Below are 20699 nucleotides of genomic sequence, written 5' to 3'. Positions count from 1 at the left end.
TTTCAGTTGAGGAAATTGTATAAGATAGATGCTAATGTCATTGTCTCTTGGTTGTCATAAAGTGCCAGGCTTTTCCTTTAATACAATGGTTTTAAAAGTGCTAATTTAGGCTCTTGTTTCTTGAAGATTTATATTTTCATGTGAATTACTTTCATAAAAGCTAAATTTTTAAATTAGACGTTTCACACTGCTACCAATTACAGGGAATTATCAATTTGTAGGAATTAGCCATTAGTTGCCTTCTAATGCTTGTAATTGGGATTTGATTCAAATTGGTGAATGTTAAAACAAGTGAAAACTTGATATTGTGAAGATTTCTACTGAAAGAAACTAATTATTCTCTTTATAGATGAATTCTTATATATAAGAATTCATAGATGAATTCAGTCCATATACAGCTATATTCAAATCTTTGTCTAGTTCCCTGGAAAAAAAAGTATCACACAGTACCAACAGTTACAAGGAGCAGGATTGATAAGAGAAGGAAAAATAGCATAAATGAAAGCAGAGACAAGGGTGAAATTTTAGATCCCCTCTCCCCCCCAATCTCAGGCTTAATCTTTGTGTATTTGGTATCTGCAGATACCTTTGTATATGTGAACTAGGGATGTTAATTATCGTTTAAAATATTAACCGGTTAATTGCTAGGTTGAACCATTTACCCTGGGAGCAGCCTGTCTTGCCTGTGGCACGCCGCAGGCAGGGGGCTGCTCCAGACTGTCCAGGCATGCTATGCTGCAGGGTACTCTGGCCATGCCAAGCCTGCCACACCAGGGACAGGAGTCGGCTCTGGCCCCGGGCCACACTGCAGGCTCAGATCTGCTCCAGCCAGGCTGAGCCCGCCATACCACAGGCTCAGAGCTGCTCCAACTGGACCAAGCCCGCCACCCTGCAGGCTCGCAGTTTCTTTTAACAAGCCAGGTCAATCACACAGTGGGTGGGGAGCTGCTCCAGCTGGGCCAGGGCCACCGCACCGCGGGTGAGGAGCTGCTCTGGCCTGGCCCAGCTGGGATGCCCCCCACCCACAGCACAATGGATTTGGTCGGGCAGGAGCAGTCCCTGACCTACAGCGGGTGGGTGGCTGCCCGATGTGAGCCAAGCCACCAGTTAATCAGTTACCCATAAGTGTCACTCGATAAGGGTAAATTCTCAAAACCACCTAAATATCCTAGGCACCTAAATTACATTGACTTTCAATTGGACTTAGGCACCCAAGTCATGTAGGCACGCCTGAAAATTTTACCCTTATGTCTTTGAGCTTCAGTTTCCCCATCTTTAAAATGAGAATAGTGACATCTTTATAAAAATGAAATTTGATCTTTGGGTGATAAGCATAATATTTGTTACTAATAAGTGACAAACAGATATTTAGTGAAGAAATAGAATTGGAAAAAGGACATCAGCCCTGGTTATATCAGCTGTAGTAGTGAAATTAATCTATTTTTCTGACCTTTTGTTTACATTGGAAATTTCATATGAAGATATTCATAGAGGGCCTTTTCCAATCCCATTGCAGTTAATAGCAAAATTCCCATTGACTTCAGTTTGGTCAACATTTGCACTTATGGACGTTTAATTTGCAAGGGTTATAAACATTGCTATGTTTTTAGAAGTTAGGCTGGTCCGTTTCAGATGATTTGGCTTAATGATACGGATTGGATTTCTAGTAAAAGGTTCCATTATTTTGTTGTGATTCAGTGAGTAACCTTCCTGATCAAGCTATTTGCCATTATTAAGATCAAATTCTGTTCATTTTCCTTACTTATAAACTGGTATGTACTTCAGTCTGTTTATAATTATGGAACATTCCTTAATGTTTGAGTTCATCACTATGTTAGAAAACTAATTACCCACCCCAATGCATCAAATTTATTACTTTTTTTTTAAATGTTAGTATCCACATTCTTTCTTTGAGTTACTTACATTGTATGGGAATTTCTGGCTTTTTCCCATGCAGAGTTGAGTCCAGCAGGAAAGAAGAGATAATGTCTCCTGAAGTTGCCTTGAACAGAATTTCACCAGCACTTTCTCCATTCATTTCCAATGTGGTTAGAAATGGAAAAGTAGGACTGGATGCTACTAACTGTCTAAGAATTACAGACCTGAAATCCGGGTAAGTATTTTAATAATTTATTTGAGAATGCCATATGTTTTTAGTTAAAGTCCTAATTTTATTCTATCGTTATTTATTATAATGGAGCAGAGAGATTAATTAGATTTCTTTTGTCCTCCATTACCGTTCTCTAATATTTGTGATTTTAACTATTGTGCTGTTGGCTATAGCTTTTTTCCTAAAGTATTTTCATCTTGATAATACTATCCTTAAGCAGACAAGCCAGAGTTGTGAAAATTTTGTCATATGCTTGCTTTCTCATTCTGACATGGATATTTAATGCTCTGGATTAAGATAAACTTGAATAGTCTTGCTTCTGGCCATGAACTTGACATTCCATGCTGTAAGGGAGGAAGAATAACTCTTGCTTCCAGGCTGATTTCTCTCAAGAAGTCAGTAAGATATATTCATAATCTTTGCCAATTATCAGCAGGGACATCCATTTGCGTAGGGTTTACTAAATTGCTATATTCATAACTGCTTTTAATTTTTATTATTATGAGTACTTGGGAAACTCTATATCTCTACTGAGATAGTAAAGATGCACTTTCTGTCCCTTTACAACCTTGGTTAAACAGGATCTAACATAACAATTGACATTAGGCAAAAGGGAGTAAGGAAGATGGATACTTGATTTTGCAAGATACATTATATCTGCAACATGATACAGGTTGAGCCTCTTTAGTCCAGCACCCTTGGGACCTGGTCAGTTCCAAACCAGAGAATTAGCCAAACCATGGGAGATCAAGGTTTTAGCAGCGATATCAATATTTCCACTGATTACTGGGCTCTTAGAAGACATTTAGGGGTAAATTAGAGCTAAATAACAGCACTGAACACTGAGCGCCAGGACTGGTTGCTGTAAATAAACTATATGGGACTATGGGAAATGTAGCCACACTCGTGATAAGTGGACATCCAGCTAACTAAAATCATGACAGATCACGGATATTGCTGGACCAGAGAGTGCCGGACTACAGAGGTTCAACTTGTAATTTACTTATGGTGCTTAAAAGTATGTTATCAATAGTGATAGAAATATCAATAGAACACTGTGCATGGCACTAAAGAAATATAGAAAAGATAAATTCCCTGTGAGTTCTTTTCTTATGATCTAACAATAGATATAATGGGATACAGTTACAAGTACAAAATGGCATGGAGACATCTGGAGTGATGAGAAGAAAGTTTGAAGGTTTTGTAAAAGTAGAGGGATTTGGAGGAGGAGAGGAAGAACACAGAGTGCCTAGATGGGAGGCTGTTTCAAGCGTAGGTGGTGACATGAACAAAAGGAGTCATTAGGAGTGAAGACTGGGCACAAATAGGAGGAAAATAAGAGAAGAGCTGTAGATGGGGACTGCTTTTGTTTCCATTGACGTCAGTTACAGAATTCCATTTTTTATTTTGCTAGTGCTGGTTCAGACCTAATGTTAAAGTGAGTGTTGAAAGTGAGGAAGAAGCATTTGAACCTGATGCTTGAATGTTTGGAAATGACTAATTAAACAGAAATTTTTGAAGTCTCAGTGGAGGAAACATTTCTAGTTTTCCTGTAAATGTAGCAATTTCAAAAATCAAAATTTAAATTAAAAAATAGAGATCAGAACTGTAAATAAAACAGTTAACAAAGTTGTGGACACATGATGTCTCTGTCAAAACATTGCCATGGATGTGTTTATTACAAGACACACAAGAATTCATAGTAATAATAATAAAGCTCTACCTACTGCATAGATTGACAACATTTAAAAGCATAGTAAAACATGTAACAGAAAAGAAAATCTCTAGAATAACTTCTGTGACCCTAAAATTTCATCGTGTTCATTTCAGTGACTACGAGCGTAGATAATAGAAGTGTATAGGCACCTTTCTACAGTGTTCAGAGATCTGCTTGGCGGGGGGAAGGGAGTGTTGGTGTCAGACTGTTTATCTAAAATATGTGGATTGCACATGACCAAAATACGAATGAATTCTTATCTTTTTACCAGCCATCCAATTCTTATAGGTTTTTATGAATTAGGGTTAACAATGTTCGTAGTGGTAGAGTTTTGAATACTTGTAGCATATACAAGACATTGCATATTTTTATTAATGTTATGGGATAGTCATAACACTAACTGAGATTTTCATCAACATTTTGGAATTATGGGTTTTATCCTCCTTCCATTGAAGTGAAAGGGAATTTTTCCATTGACTTTAAAGCTGCAGAATCAAGCTCTAAGTTTAAATTTTATCATTTCAATCAATTTGGAGTTATAAATGGGCAATAAAATCAAAAAAGTGTTTTTAATCATAGTGCGTTTTTGAAGTCAAGTCATGTATTAGATGTTTCCAGTAAAGAACATATTTACCATTTACTTTTCCAAATTTACTGTCTAGGTTCATGGTACATTTAAGTGACAAGGAGTTCTGTAGCACCTTATAGACTAACAGATGTATTGGAGCATAAGCTTTCATGGTCAAAGACCCACTTCGTCACATGCATCTGATGAAGTGGGTCTTTGCCCACGAAAGCTTATTCTCCAATATTTCTGTTAGTCTAAAAGGTGCTACAGGACTCCTTGTCGCTTTTGCAGATCCAGACTAACACGGCAACCCCTCTGGTACTTGGTAAATTTAAGGTTTTTCCATGTTTTGCATACTTCAGTAAAGAACAGATATGCAGAAGTGATCGGGTTTGCCAGATAAAATATAATGGTATGTTAATTCATGCTGCTTGGGAGTGGAGGAGTGTCATGGTAGGGAAAGCCCTTTGGTTTTTTTTCCTGCAGCACTTGTATGTATATGTGTTTTTTTTAATCATTTTTTTTACAGCTGCATAATGCAAAATGTGTTACCAATGTACAGATATACAGTCTGTTCGCATGAATCTAATACCTTCATTTATGTGAATAGGGCCTTCAGGATCTGGCCCTACATATAGGGATCACTTTGCCTATTGTTGAAATGTGGATATCTTTGGAGTGGATTGTGGGAAGTACTTAATAGTGCTCAGAAACACTACATAACAGGAAGAGAGGAATAATGCTGCATTCCTAATGAAATTACAGGAAGAATTTAAGTAGGAAGTACATATTTACACTAATTAGAATTTTGCACTCTCACTAATACTCACATCTTTGTCCTTGTGAAAAGTGCCAGGGACTCCTCAATGAACAAAAATAGGTCCTTGATATTATTACACATCCAAAGGATGTCACTTCCAACAGCATCAGTTTTGGTGTTAAAAAGGCATCTCTAGTGTATTAATAAAAGCCCTACTCTTCAAAAAGGATTTGAATGAATCGACACACTTAACACTTTGATGGGTTATCAATTCATTAATTACCTGGGGAAGCATCCTGGTGCAACTAGGGATGTCAACGTGTAGTCGACTATACAATTAACCGATAAGCCTAGGCTTATCAGTTAATCTTTTGACTACATGCATTTCCCCCCCATTATCAGAAGTAGCAAGGAGTGGGGGAGAGGGAGCCGGTGCCCATGAGTTGCTGGCTTTAAGCAGACTCCCCTGCCACCCACTCTCATGCTGCTGCCTCTGATAGAGAGGTAGCAGTGTGGAGGGTGTAGGGGATAGGTTGGAGCTGATATACATGGGAAGCTGGCTTTCAGGCCAGCTCCCCATGTGTATTCACTTGACAGACCCACATGCCCTCACCCTTGCTGCCTAGTGCAGCGGTGGGGAGAGGAGCAGGTAGGAGCCAGTGCTTGGGGGAGTCGATTTACAAGCTGTTTTCCCCCCCCAACACTGGCTCTGCATTGCCACCTGCCCTCCCTGCCCCCACTGCTGCCTCTGTCCATTGGAAGCACAGATCCCCATGGACAGGGACTGCTGCCATACCATGCTGCTGTCTGTGTCAGAGGCAACAGTGCAGAGCAGCAGGCAGACAGTCTGCAAGCGGAGCTGGTTTTTAAATTGGCTCCCCTCATGGACTGGCTTCACCTGGAACCCCATGCTGCTGCCTCGGATACAGAGGTAGGAGCGTGAGGTAGAAGGGGGCCCCCTGGGAGTGGAGCCAGGAGTGCACTGGCTGCTGGCCCTGCCCCAGGCACTATTGAATAGTCATGTAACCGATATTTTCTGTATTTACACGACTATTCTGTTACACTGTATCGAGCATCCCTAGAATTAACCCCACATCTTATAGCACTGAGTTTTTGGAGGTCATTCTTTGATGTGTTGACTCTTCTAAATCTTGCTGTGTTTTACAGATCATGTAATAAGATGTGGCTGAAGGCATTTTTCATTGAGTTCAATATTTAAGTAGAGCATAGAATGTGAATGGGGAAAGTCAGTTATAAACCAGATTAATGGAGAAATTGAAAATCATCTTCCACGTGAAAGCCTTTCTTTGAATCCTTATGTGTTCTGGGACCCAGTTATTTAAGAGGCTACAGTCTTTTCTATCTCCTATTAAGTCAAAGCCTCTGGCCTCAAGCACTTGTGGTTCTGAGGTTGATGGAAGAATATTTTCAGTAGAGGGTCTTTGCCTGTGGAACGTGTTTTCCTTGATTGTCTATCAGAGCTCAATGATGGCGAGCTTCCGATCATACTACAAGGCTTTTAATTTACTTAATATTATTACTATTTTATTTGTTTTGGTTAGTTGGAGGTCTTACAGCCAGGCAGAGTTTTAAGAGCAGAACTATTTGGACATGGTTTGAACTCTGTATAATAGTCTTCTGTGTGTGACATAATTATATCAATTATGGATGTTAAAAAAGCAGTTAATTAGATAACCGTGTAAACGTTAAAAATCTTAGAGGTCAGTTACCTAATGTGGGCTGTGCTGTATAAAGCTTATACAGCAGAGCCCACAGTGCAGCCAACTCCCCAGGAGTGGAACCAGTAGCCAGTGCATGCTAAAAGTCAGTTCCCATCTTCTGGCCCCAGTCCTGGGGAACTGGCTGCACTGCAGTATAAGCTATATACTGCAGAGCTTGCAGCACAGGACAGCAGCTGATTCCCTGGAAGCCAGTGTGCTCTGCAGTCCAGTTTTTAAGCCAGCTTCCGACCCCACTCCCATCTTCTAGCTCTGCTCCCAAGGACCCAACTGCTGCCCCATGCTGTGGGCCCTATGCTGTGGGCTGGCCATGAACAGGGGCGGCTGCCGCGTAGCCTCTGCCCACAGCCAGCCCAGGCTGCTGTGGACAGGGGCTGCTTTGCAGCAGCAGCTCCTGTCTGCAAGGGGTCCCAGCTCCTCAATGGACCCCTGGTGGACAGGGGCTGCTGGACCTGACACGAGCCAGGATTGAGCAATCCTGGCTCAGTCCCAGCTTGCGCCAGGACCAGGACCTACTGCCACTGCACCTCTGCAGTTTAAATGTAGTAAGAGCTGGGCTGCCTGTGTGCCCAGTTCTTACTACATTTAAACTGCAGAGCCTCAGTGCGGGTAGCTCCCGAACCCAGTGCAAGCCGGGACTGAGGAAGCCTTTCCTGATCAACTAATCATGTAGTCGATAAAATTTTCCTGCCTCTTAACATCCTTATTGTGGAACTGCTGGAATCTATCAGTGCTTTTCATGGGGAGAGGGAAAAAGGAAAAGTCCTATACACAATTGAAAGATAACCAATGGATGCAAGATCTGGTGTTTTTCACTGATACTGTCTTCAGCTTCCAGAACAAGTTAAAACTTCTGCAAAGAAATATAGTGTCAAGAGATTTCACCCACTTTTCCTCATCTCAATGGTAGGATAAATACATTCCCTGAAATCAAAGTCGAAGATCACAAAATTGAGGAATCCAGAGGTAAGTTACAAGGACTGCTCGATGACTTTCAGGCCAGGTTTGAAGACCTGAAGAAGTTGAGATCCTGCTTCATCTTTTTGTAAACATGGTTGATTTAATCAGTGACAGCTGTTTGATTCCCAAAACCATAGTTACAGAAACATCCACTACAGAAAAGAAACTATTGGAATGCCAGGCAGACCATACTCTAAAGATGATACATAAATCACAGTCTACAGTTGAGTTCTGGAAGCAATTCCAGGAATGAAGTATCTATCTTTAACTCAAGAAGACTAGTGTGTGACTCATTTCAGTTTTTGGCACAATATACTTCTGTGAATTGCTGTATTCCGTGATGAAGTTCGTAAAATTGAAACATCATGCAGTCCTTACAAATCAACATTGATTGAGCTCCTATGTACCACCTCAATAACATATCAACCACAGTTCCAAAGACTTCTGACCAGGATGGATACTCACAAGGCCTCACTCTAACAGTAGTTAGCCACCAAATAACCATGTAACTGCACCAAATATTATCAGTTACACGATTATTTGATAGTCCCTGGGGGCGGGGGCCAGCAGCCAGTGCACTCCCAGCCCCACTCCCAGGGAGCCCCCTGCTACTCTGTGCTGCTGCCTCAGTATCAGAGGCTGCTGTGTGGGGTGGCAAGCGGGAACCAGTTTAAAAACAGGCTCCTCACACAGACCGGCTCCTGCTTGCTGCCCCATGCTGCTGCCTCTGATATAGCACAGCAGAAGCCCCTATCTGCAGGAGTTCCAAGCTTCCACAGACCAGCCTCTGCCTTGGCATTCTTGGGCTCACCGTGGACAGAGGTTGCTCTGTGTCAGCAGCACCTGTCTGTAGGGGTCCGAGCTCCCTGTGGACGGGGGCTACGCCAGCATCCCACGTGTGTGGCCAAACTTACTGAAAGAAAAAAGAGTGTTGTTTGAACTGAAGGTAAGTAAATAAAAAGGCAAGTGTTTATAAGGTTTAAGAAGAAAATTAGAACATTGAAATGAATTATGGTTAGTAACTGCCATTTCTGTGTTAGCCTGGGGTCTGTGGTTTAACAGCTACATGAAAGACCACTTACTTCTCTCTTTCTGGATCTTAATTCACCTTAAATCTTGTCTGGAATATATTTATGTTGAAATCTTTAAGTTAGTAAAATGAGAGGCTTCCTCTTGTCTGACCTTACAAATGTTGAATATTGTTTCAGCCAGATATGCACTTCAACAATGAGAGTAAGCTATTTGTGGGAGTACCAATTGGACTGATGTAGTCTGGTTAAAGAGATTTTGACTTGATATATCACTAAATCTGCCTGCTAAATACTTTTTGTCCTGATTGTTACACGGAGAGGATTTTTTATTTATTTATTTTAGTTGACTCATTCAACCCTTTTTAAAAATCAGACTTTTATTAATGTACTAGAGATACCTCCCAAGGGCTTCCTACTATTAAGGTTGTCTTCCTTCTTCTCTATATGGAGCAGCACTGTTCAGAAAAAGTTCCTGTTATAAAAGTCTTCCTATCTTGTGCAAAGGTGGCTGTTAAAGAGCCTTCCAATGATGGACTATGAAAACCATAAGGCTATGTCTACACTCACAACTTCTTGCGTGAGAAATATTCAAATGAGGCTAAGTGTGGAATATTGCCAAGCCTCATTTGCATACCTAATGAGCTGCTATTTTTGCAGAAGAGACTCTTGCACCAGAAGGAGCTGTCTACACTGCCCCTTCTTGCGCAAGAAAAACGCTTTTGTGCAATGCCGTTATTCCTGAAAATAATCGGCGTAACGGCATTGCACAAGAGGGTTTTTCTTGTGCAAGAAGGGGCAGTGTAGACAGCTCCTTCTGGCTCAAGAGCCTCTTCTACAAAAATGGCGGCTCATTAGATATGCAAGTGAGGCTCAGATATATTCCATGCTTAACCTCATTTGCATATTTCTCGTGCAAGAAGCAGCGAGTATAGACATAGCCTAATAGTCAAGGTACACTTAGTTAAATAACTGATCTGGACAAGTGATATTTAATTACTTTTTTAAATAAACATGATTAAATATTTGCTGGGCAAATTCCAGAAGTGGTCAGTGTATTCAAGATTTTTAAATGATTGATATATCTGACCAGAAAAAAGAAAGCTGGCCTTCTGCCTCAGTTTCCTTGTAAATAAAATAAATCAATTTACTTAGAAGGACCACTGTTTAGCAAAATTCCTCATCCAGCTCTTCTCAGCCCATCGTATTCCATGTTGCACATGGCTTTATTATTCCTTTTCCTGTGCCTCAGATGTGATATTGAGTGGCTGTTCTGTGATTTTTTTTTTTTAACAGTGAAATTGAGGCAGAAGAGGCTGGCTGTTGTTTTCAGTGTCAGGCCAGCCACATTAATCAATAGATGCATTTAGGAGTTTTAAGTGCAGGTGAGGTGAGATCAGCAGCTTGACCCTGAAGGGCTGATATTCATGCACATGAACTGGATACAAAAGCAGAGGAAATCTTAACTAAAAGAAGAGAGATAATTTTACCTCTGTATTTGGCTGTGGTTATGATGGCTGCTAGAATACTATGTGTAGTCCTGGCATCCACAATTCAAGAATGATGTTGCTAAATGTAGAGGGTTCAGAAACGAGTCATGAGAATGGTTAAAGGATTAGAAAGCATGTCTTATAGTGATAGACTCAAAGAGCTCAACCAATTTAGCTTAAAAATAAGTTTAAGGGGTATAACCTGCATCAGATGAAATTTATAGTAGCCTTATCCTTTGGAACTCTCCTGCACTCCCTCTGCTTGCCACTGTGAATGTTTGAGAGGGCAAGGCAATAAAACCTGGCTCTGTCATTTTAGCAGGTGGATAAGGGGATTCTCACACCAAGATTCCTCTGAATGAATTGCTCCTAGAACTGTCATTGTTTTTTGTTTTTCATTTTCTTTCCTGTCATCTGAGGATCTTTACACTCTAGCATGAATTCTTAGTTCTACTATATCAGAATAAAAGTCAAAATTAAGTCAGGGTTCAAGAGGTTTACCTCTTTTCCTGGTAGTTTTCCTGCCTTAGGGTATGTCTACACTAGCTCGTTAATTTGAGCGAGGTAGGCAAATCAGGCAATCGGAGTTGCAAATGAAGCCCAGGATTTAAATATCCCGGGCTTTATTTTCATGTTCCCGTCCAGCCACCATTTTTAAATCCCCCTTAGTTCGAACGAACTGCCCGCGGGTACATGCAGCAGTTTAAAGTTAATCCGAACTAAGGGGGATTTAAAAATGGCAGCCATATGTGAACATGCAAATAAAGCCCGGGATATTTAAATCCCGGGCTTCCTTTGCAACTCCGGTTGCCTGATTTGCCTACCTAGCTCGAACTAATGAGCTAGTGTAGACATACCCTTTGAAACAGAGGTGCATTGCTTGAGGTTGCTGTGAGAAGGCCATTCTCCTTCTCATTGTTCTATATGCAATACCTTCACCCCCACGACGAGAAATCCAGTACTCTGGTCTGGCAACATCCAATGTCTAGTAGGACCATGGATAGTGCTGGATCAGAGAGCCCAGGTGCCCGGTAGTGTGAGCCCCAACCCTGGGAAGCCTGGCTGTGCAGGGCAGCAGCGGGACCAGCAAGCCCCGGCCCCAGGAAGCCCTGGCCTGGTGGGGCAGCAGTAGGGCAGCCAGTGGCAAAAGCAGAGCAGCTGGCAAGCCCTATTCCCCGGGATCCCTAGCGGAGTGTGGCAGAAGTGGGACAGCCGGCAAGACCCATCCCCAGGGATTCCCAGTCAGACAGGGAAGAAGTGGATTTGCTACAGGTGGGAAGCTCTGTCCCTGAGGAAGTCCCCACAGGTCTGAGCCCAAGTCCAGTGGCAGTGGGACTGGAGCAGATTCAGCTGCAGGGAGAGGGAGCTTCCTGGTAGGCTGGTGGCAGGGACCTCCCCGATTCAGCAAATCCCCTCCTTTGGGATGGGTCAGGTCCCGAGGGTGCCAGACAAGGGAGGTCCAAACTATATTTCCTCTAACCTGTGATATTTCAAGAACCATGAGCAGCTAAACCTTTGAAACTCAGGGATCCATACTTCTGGGACACCAATCTCTGCTCTAATTCCCAACAAAGTTTTTTAAAAAACAGCAAAGTCTTGACTCTGGTTTTGGTTTCCTTGACTGAAAAGATTGGATCCATATGAATGCAAATGCTTGGCTACACAAGTGCCAGCCTCTGCTAAAAGAGCTAGTTCTCAAGAGCATACCTCCAATGATCCAATATTTCCAGATGTGTTCAATGAAGTGCAAAAGCATTTCCAGAAGGCTCGATTCAAGTTAGAGCTACAGCAAAAGGCAGTATTGCAGGCCATGGTTATATTATGGATCTGCATCCTGTTCCAGATCCATGGCCATTATGTTCTCTGTAGATAATCTCATTGCAATAGTTGTTGGTTCCTGCAGGTTCCATGGCTCCATGATCGCTCAGGTTCATTGTATTGAATCCCTGAAACAGTTACTGTAGATCTGAAGGTCCCTCATGCTGCATCAGATAGGTTATAGTCGGTGATTAAAGAAAAAGGTAAGTATAAATTATAAACCCAGCAAAATAGAGGGCAAATAGAGATTTGATTATAATTTATTCAATACTTAGAAAAAAACCCACCATAGCACACCTGTCTTTTTTTGAATATGAACATTTGGTAGACATGCTTGGTTTGTTAAATATATGTAATCACATTTCACTCAGTTTAATGAAATCTCTAGAAAAGATATGTCATGAGTAGTATAAAGAAACTCAATCAGTAGTATGGCGATAGCTTGTTAAATAGAGAGACCTAACTCTATATTACTCTATAATATTTCTCTGAACAAAAGTTCACTGTTGTAATAATTATTGTTTTGTCTCTGCTATTTACATAGCAAGAATTTTAAAACTAGTTTAAACTTCCTAAACAAATAAATAGTTTAAAGGCAAGAAGTATAAAGCAATGGTGCTTATTCCTTCTCTGGCCTCTGGCTTACCTAGATCTGGCCCCTGAGGCTCAGGATCCCCCTCTCAGCATCAGGGAGCCAGTGCTGGTGCCGAAGCCCTGTTTTCCCCCTGAGGACTTCCCCACAGGGCTGGAGCATCATCACCCTACTTCCTGCCCAGATCATCTAGCCCTACCCTACTCCTGCAACCCCACTCCATTGCTGTATCCTGCCTCCCACCCCCAGCTCTCTCCTGCACCCTACCACCATCCCGGAACCACCAACCTCCAACATACTCCTGCTCCCTCACTCCTGTCCAGACTCCACAACCCAAGCCCACTCCCCAGCAGTCCCTCCCACACACTGAACATCTCATTTTTGCCCCATCCCAGGGTCTACGGGGCCCACAAAATCTACTAGCCTGGGCTCCCCTAGGCTCTGATGTGCAAGGGGAATGTGGCTGATTAGAATGAAGTCTGCTTCCTTGACCTGCTTTAGACATATTCCCATATTAGAAATCTGTAGCCCAGCCATTTGAAGCTCAATCCATACTTTCACAAAACATTAATATTTAGATCTGTCACCTACATCAGATACCCAATTTGATCAAGCAGTATTACAATATTTAACTAGGTCGTCTTGTCCTGCTGTCTGGAATTAACGAGCTCTGTTTGCAGAAGTGTCAAGAGTGGGAATGTACAGAGGCCACTGAAAGTAGACATGAAGATTACACACACATTTATCTGGAGTTCTTCTATATTGATTCTGCACATTAACACTTCTTACTCTACCCAGCACCCCTTTTCTCTCAGAATCCTAGTTAGAACTTTGGAACTGGAGGAGGCTGTAGAAGGATCTGAGGCAATAATGCATCCCCTCTTTGTAGTTTTGCCTCCTGAACTTTTGGCTCTTCAAGGGGAGTAGCAGGTGTAGTGTGAGTGTGTTCCAGCAAGCACTGCTGCTAAAAAGTTTCACCTGTCCATGCTTCACCATCAGCAGATCCCAAGAATGTGAATGTGCATAGTCCATCTCAAAGAACTAGTTACAGGGGTGTAACTTTCATTTCCACAGAAGTTATATGTTCAAAGTATAGCTCCCACTCAGCTCAGTTGCAACAGTGAGTGCTAAGTTTAGATGGACTCCGCATATTCAGGTGTTTCAAGCTAAACACCCAGAAAATGAGGAACACACAGTTAGAGGCCACCTGAGGAATAAAGTGGTTTAAATGGTTTGCCTAGCATTACATAAAAACTTTGTGTCAGGGGACCGAATGTTATGCTTATTATAACCCCGGTAATCCCTCAGGGAAGGTGTGCAATGGAGGAAGAGGGCGGAGCACAGGCAGGAAGAGGTGAGATGGGGGCAAAGCAGGGGCTGGGTTGCAGGAAGGTTATGGACACACACATCCCCAGGGAGACAGGGACTCACAGGCTGGCTGCGTGTGTCTGGAATGCGGAACTGCTTGGGTTGTAGATGGCCCATGGGCTGTGAATTTGAGACTCCTGGCTTATAAGAAGCACACAGGATCTTTTTAGGGGAAAAGACAGCACACCACATTTATTGAGAATACAAAGTAAATAGTATGCATGCACATGCATGCACACTCCCTCCTACCAGTCCTGCCAACCTTGTTATAATTACCAGTCTCTTCCTCGTATCAACCTATTGGCCATTAGGCTGAGTGTGAGGGAGGACCCAGGCTCTGTAGGTCCAGACTGATGCTTCAGATCTTCGCAGGATGGAGCCCAAAGAACTATGCAAAACACCCCATATTTTACAGGAATCCCTTCTTATGCAAGTCTGTGGATTTTGCTGCATCAGGTTGTAATCAGCTACTTTACAACATATGTTTATCTGGAGATTATTTTCATTGTTGTTTAATATCAGTCTGCCAATGACATTTCTGGGTGTTGCCCTACTCTGGTTTTGATGGGATTTGTTATCTTCACATGTTGGGAGTGCTTGCTTCTAACTTCAGGGTTGTCAAACTGCCCCTCACCTCTCACTGAATACAATGGGCACTTTCAATAGTTTCTTTGTTCCCCTAAGTCTCTGGCACTTTCTTGGACCATTTCAATGTTGTGCTGAACTTCAAACTAATCTCTTTTCAAACATTCGCATTCTTTGCTCACATAAAAATTACATAGTTGCTTCACACAAGCAAGCATTACATAGTTGCTTTTGTAAAAACAGATCTAGTACAAAATATTCTAAGATTAAAGTAACTACTACTATTACAAATTGTTCCATAATACAAATGACATTCTTACACTATTAAAGAAGAAAACAATCCTAAGGGTAAAAGGATGACCATATTGTGTCACAAGGACCCTTCTGATCTGTTCCTGCCTTAACATTAGTTTCAGACAGAAACAGCCTGTCTGATATATCTTTACAAACAGCACTAGACCATTCCTTTCTTCTACAGATTGAAAATTTCTAGTACAGTACTCTCTTGTCCAGAAACATCTGTTGTCCAGAAAGATTTTAGTAGGTGGGTATCCAATTTTCATGGGTGTAGCCAAGTTTCCCACGGCCCCATAAAGTTCTTTAATAACACCAGTCCTGGCTCTCAGAGTTCTGTGCTGTTATTTAGCCCTAATTTATCCCTAAATGTTCTCTAATGGCTCAGTAAGCAGTGGAAGTGTTGGTAATGCTGCTAGACAATATTGATCTCCCATGGTCCCGAAAATTCTCTTGTTCGAAATAGGGATGTAATTACTTGAGTAGTCAACTACCCGATAAGCTTAGGCTTATCAGGTAGTTGAGTCACTACTCGACTACTCGCTTCCCCAGTCCTTGCTGCCTCTGTATCAGAGGCTGTAAGGCACGTGGGGGGAAGCAGGAACTCCTACTACATTTAAGCTGCAGAGTTGCAGCTTATCGACCCAATGTGCTTGATACAAATTGTATCGGGTACACGATTAGTCAGTTACCCACTTCTTAACATCCTTAATTCGGGACCTGTCAGGTCTCAAGTGTGGCAGACTAGAGAGGTTCAACTTGTAGTCAGAAAGGGTAGTTGGCAGGGTAAACCGAGGCACATTACGTTACATAAGGCTATATTCTAGCTAGATGATTACTAGAATTGAGTTCTTTTTGTTGGTATTCAAGTGTGTTAATCATCAGACCATCATTTCTCTTCCTGCAGTTCCTTGTCTCATTCACCTCATTCTTTTTTGACTTCTGCAGTAAATGAGACAGGGTAATAGAAAACCATAGCTGCGTTCACTTCACAATCCTGATTTGTCCCACAGCACCATCAATCCTGAGTACTGTGTGAGACAGGAGTCCTTTGGAAAAAATATGTTTTTAGTATAGAATCATGGAAATGTAGGGCTGGAAAGAACCTAGAGAAGTAATCAAGTCTAGCCTTCTATTCTGTGACAGGACTAAGTAAACCTAGACCATGCCTGACAGATGTATGTCCAACCTGTTTTAAAAAAATTCCAGTAATGGGGATTCTTATTTTTTGTCCCTTGTTAGGTGTAACTTTATTTTGTTCCATGGGCTTTCTGATATTGTTCCTACTTGCTTGTGCTAACCTTTTGTATCCCTCCTTTACAATGTGCAATAGAGATGTAAAATCCTGTGTAATTGGTTAACTGGTTAAATGTGAAGTAAATTTCATGTTGAACCAGTTGATCCAATTAAGTGGGGGCTGCTCCAGCCCAGTTGAGCTGGAACGGTCTCCCCTCCCCAGTTTGGCTGGCTCCTGCATCTCCTACTGCTCCTGCCTGCCTGCCAACACATTTGGAGCTCCACAAATTCGCTGATTCACTCTCCATCACACTCCTCCCTCCCCCCCAGCTTGAATATCCGTGAACAGCTGATTTGAGGTGGTCACGCTGTGGGAGGCAGGAGGATGGAGCACGAATCAGCAGTTTTGTGGTTCTCTGAAACTGCTGGGAGAGAGGGGGAGCAGTAGGAAATGTGGAGCACCAATGCCTCAGTGTGTTATAGGCATGTGGGGGAGGGAGGCAGACAGAGGATCTGTGTGCCTCAGGTGGAATGTCAGTGGACCGCATGTTGTCCACCACTGATCTATGTATTGAGTTTCTTTGGCCTGCAAGTATTTAGTAATTATTAGTCTCTTATCTGAAAAAAAAAAAACCCAGTGGGGAGTCCTGTGGCATCTTAGAGAGAACAGATTTATTAGGGCATAAGCTTTTGTGGGGAAAATGAATTGGAGCGGAAGTTACAGAAGCAGTGGTGTGTGTGTATATATAAGGAATAAATTGATTTGTGTTAATGAAGCTAATCAAGTCAGGGTGAAATTCACAGCATTTGGTGTGGAGATGTGATTATCCAGAGAGGAGAAATTGTCTTTGTAATGTGTTAACCAATTGAGATTCCTATTCAATCCTAAATTGATAGTGTTGAATTTGCAAATGAATTGCAGTCCAGCTGTCTCCTTTTGTAATCAGTTTTTGACATTCTTTTGTATAAGGATGGCTACTTTCAAATCCATTATTGAATGTCCAGTGAGTTTGAAGTATTCCTGCAGATTTATGTGTTACCATTTCTGATGTGTCCATTTATCCTTTGGCACAGAGTCTGTCCAGTTTGGTCGGCATGCATGGCAGAGGGGGATTGCTGGCACTTTATGGCATATATCATGTTAGTGGATGTACAGATGAATGAGCCCCTGATGGTGTGGCTTATGTGGCTATGTTGCTTTCTTCTGGCCCATATATGACTTTAAACAAAGATAATTATATGCAACAAAGGTTTAAGAGAACCTCTGGTGGCTGGATTGAATGTTACTCTTTTGTTGGTAGATTATGATGGCTGTTCAGTCATCTGGGGACAGCCATTTTACTTACATACTGGCAGACAACCAACATTTAGTACTGTGATGTCTAACATGCTAGCCACTAGCCACATGTGGCTGTTCGGCCAGATGAGTGTGGCTAGTTGGCTTGAATAATGTGGCTAGTTCACTGTAGCATTGTCAGAATAATGTGGTTAGTGCTTTAGAACTGGTTGGAGACCATGGATTTAGTAGATGAATTTCCACTTTCTAGCCTTCTGGTTGACCACTATCACAATGTCATCAGCAGACAGCACAGTTATTGATTTGTCTGGACACATGGGAAAATTTTAAACAGAAAGACAGCTGAAGAAGGTAATATTTAACCTCAATTAAGTTTAAGAATATGTGTTTTTGGTTTTTATTTTTTCTTTATGAGGTTTTGGCTGAAATCAGGTCTCATGTAATGAAGTATAATTGGTACCTATCAGTACTTTGGAATAGTTACAGTGTTTTTCAGAAATGTCAATACCTTTTTTGTGTGTTTTAGTTAACTTAAAATATTTAAGTGCCTAATATTTTTCTTCAAAATGTTTGATGATCAATTAAAACTCCAGTCCTGCATCTGACCATATGATTAGCCCTGTCAAGCTCAATGGAACTACTACATGTGTACACACTAACAAGATTGGTGCCTGTGATAAGAGTGCCATCTGTCTGCGAGGTAGGGGTGTGTGTGTGGGGGGGGGGGGGTAGGGGGTAGGGGGAAGAGTGGTGCATTGTTGCACTGCCTTAGGAACAGCCTAGAAGAGAGATTGTAACTCTGGGGCTCCTGATAGTCTCACTGCTCTGTAGGAGTATATTATTTACATGTCTATAACTGATGTAATGTACTCTCCCCACTCTGCTGCCAGTGGAGTTATGCCACTGGTCAGCTTAGAGTGGTTTGAGGCAAAGATCATGCCTCTTCCTTCCAACCTGCACATAGCAGGGCACTTGTAGCTGTGGCATGCACATCAGTGTAAGGCAGTAAGTGTGTCATATATGTCTCTCTATTCCCTTGCATTGGCATGCAGGATGGGCTGCTTGTTTATCCAGTTTTTATTATCCATTTCATTGTGTTGGACTTGAGTTAGCATCTCTTGAGACAAACGATCTGATACACACAGCACTTTAATTTCAACTGCAGATGCTATGAAAGCGCTTGTCCCATTGAGGAAAATGACAAAGTTTAGTTTTTCCATTAGTCTTTCTGTATGAAAATTCTGAATTGCTTATAATGATTTTTCCCTTTTTGTTAAAAGTAACTAGCTCTTTTTAAATGCACCTCTGTACGATTTTTGCCTTGTTACTCAGCCAATCACAGTGCTTGAAATCTCTTGAGTAGCCTAGTCAGAGTAGTAATTTGCCTCCCCCCCAAAAAAAATCCTGAATGCTGTCACTTTCCATCACTTCTAGACCAATAAAATTTAAAAACATCATAAGCGAGCTATAATAATTTAGGAAAAATACTTAGAATTGCTTTTAGGGACATTAATATCATTAGATCACACTTTTATTTTAATATAATGTATATTGTACTTTTCCCTTGAGTATTTCCAAATTGCTTAGTGTGCTAAAAGTAAAGGTTGCATTTGCAAAATCAGAAATTTTGGTGCATGTTTTAGAAGCTACCAAAATATGTTGCATTAATGGTAAGGGTGGCAGGACTCCTGATGGATGCCTTAGAAATGCTTTAAAACTGTAGGCCAAGATAGAGAGAGAACTATTATTTTGTTTCTAGTAACAGCTCTGTATGCACTTGCATTGAGCATTCCTTTCAACCTTGGTGTTCTTATCTGTGCAAGGAAAATAATCACAGAATCATAAAAAACTAGAACCTGAAGGGACCTCGAGAAGTTATCAAATCCAGTACCCTATTCTCACCACATAGATCAGGGGGTCAGCAATCTTTCCAAAGTGGCGTGCCAAGATTTAACCCTCCTGCTCTGAGCCATGCCGCTAAGATTACCAGATTCTGTAGTTTAAAAAAAATGCTGGAAACACTTGATCTCAGATGGGGAAGGGGGGGGGGGGATACACCAGTTGGGAGGGGAGCGGGGCTGGCTGGGAGGAAGTCAGGGGGAGCGGAGCTGGCTGGGGGAGATCGGGGAGGGGAACCGGCTGTCAGGGAGTGGGGCTGGCTGGAGGAGATGGGGCGGGAGGGGAACCGGCCGGCGGGAAGCAGGGCTGGCGGGCGGGGGTCGAGGGGAGTGGGGCTGGCCGGGAGAGGGTTGTGGGGGGAGCTGGGCTGGCTGGGGTCGGGGGAAGCATGAGGGGGGGAAACCAGTCAGTGCGGAGCGGGGCTGGCCCGGGCACACGCAGATCCTGTCTGCGCACAGTCCTGGTGGGTGCATGAGCAAGTCTGGCCCCGGGGATTCCATCCCGCCCCCGCCCCCCTCCTCTCTACTGCGTAGTTGCATACTACCTGGCTGGTAGACATGCTCACGCAGTGCGTAACTACGTACTGATACTCATGATAATAATAAAAACTTAATTAGAAAATAACAGACATTTGTATGTCCGGTATTTTCTCAATTTGTTTTCCAGACAGAAAGCTCAAATACCAGACTGGTTCAAAACTGGACACCTGGCAACCCTACGTGCTGCTCTTCTGGCGGGGAGGGGCTCTTTCCACCATGTGCCCCCTTGACCACTTGAGTCAATGCAACCCTTTCCATGGACCACCAGTCACTAATGGAAAGTCACCGTTACTTACATAATTACTCCTGAGACCTTTTACTAGTGCTGCAGCTGGGAAGAATGGTTTAATTTAAATTATTAAACAGATTAAGTGTTTTAACTGTCTCATGTTCGGTTCAGGGTTTCCCATAGGCGAGATTTACTTTTCTGGGCTTCCAGAGTTAGTAGATTTTGTGGACCCCCTTAGGTTCTGGGGAGGGAACAAAAATGAGGGATTCAATGTAAGGGACAGGGTTGCCAGCGAGTGACAAAGGGATGCAGGATCTAGGTGGGATGCAAAACGGGGTGAGGGGAGCAGGGTCTGGAAGAAAGTTTGGCAGCAGGAGAGAGTGTGGGGAGGGGTAGGAGAGGGAGTTTGGGAGCAGGAGTGGGTTGAGGAGTAACACAGAAAAGGTGAGAGGGTGAGAATGCCGCCAAAT

General features: G+C 42.4%; 1 protein-coding gene across 3 annotated transcripts in view; it reads left to right on the top strand.

The window, feature by feature from the left end:
- The window catches only part of BABAM2 (BRISC and BRCA1 A complex member 2), a 308015-nt gene that overhangs the window by 2833 nt on the left and 284483 nt on the right, over positions 1-20699 (top strand). For all 3 annotated transcript variants that reach the window (XM_075925373.1, XM_025181003.2, XM_006115618.4), the window contains exon 2: positions 1958-2113. In XM_075925373.1, coding sequence (XP_075781488.1) covers positions 1986-2113 — 128 coding nt within the window. In that variant the 5' untranslated portion in view covers positions 1958-1985. The remainder of the gene's footprint in view (positions 1-1957; positions 2114-20699) is intronic.

Source organism: Pelodiscus sinensis, chromosome 3 (genome assembly GCF_049634645.1).
Source record: "Pelodiscus sinensis isolate JC-2024 chromosome 3, ASM4963464v1, whole genome shotgun sequence".
In the NCBI taxonomy this organism is placed as follows: Eukaryota; Metazoa; Chordata; order Testudines; family Trionychidae; genus Pelodiscus; species Pelodiscus sinensis.
The sequence above is the reverse complement of the archived record's forward strand: the minus strand, read 5'-3'. Positions and strand labels throughout refer to the sequence as shown.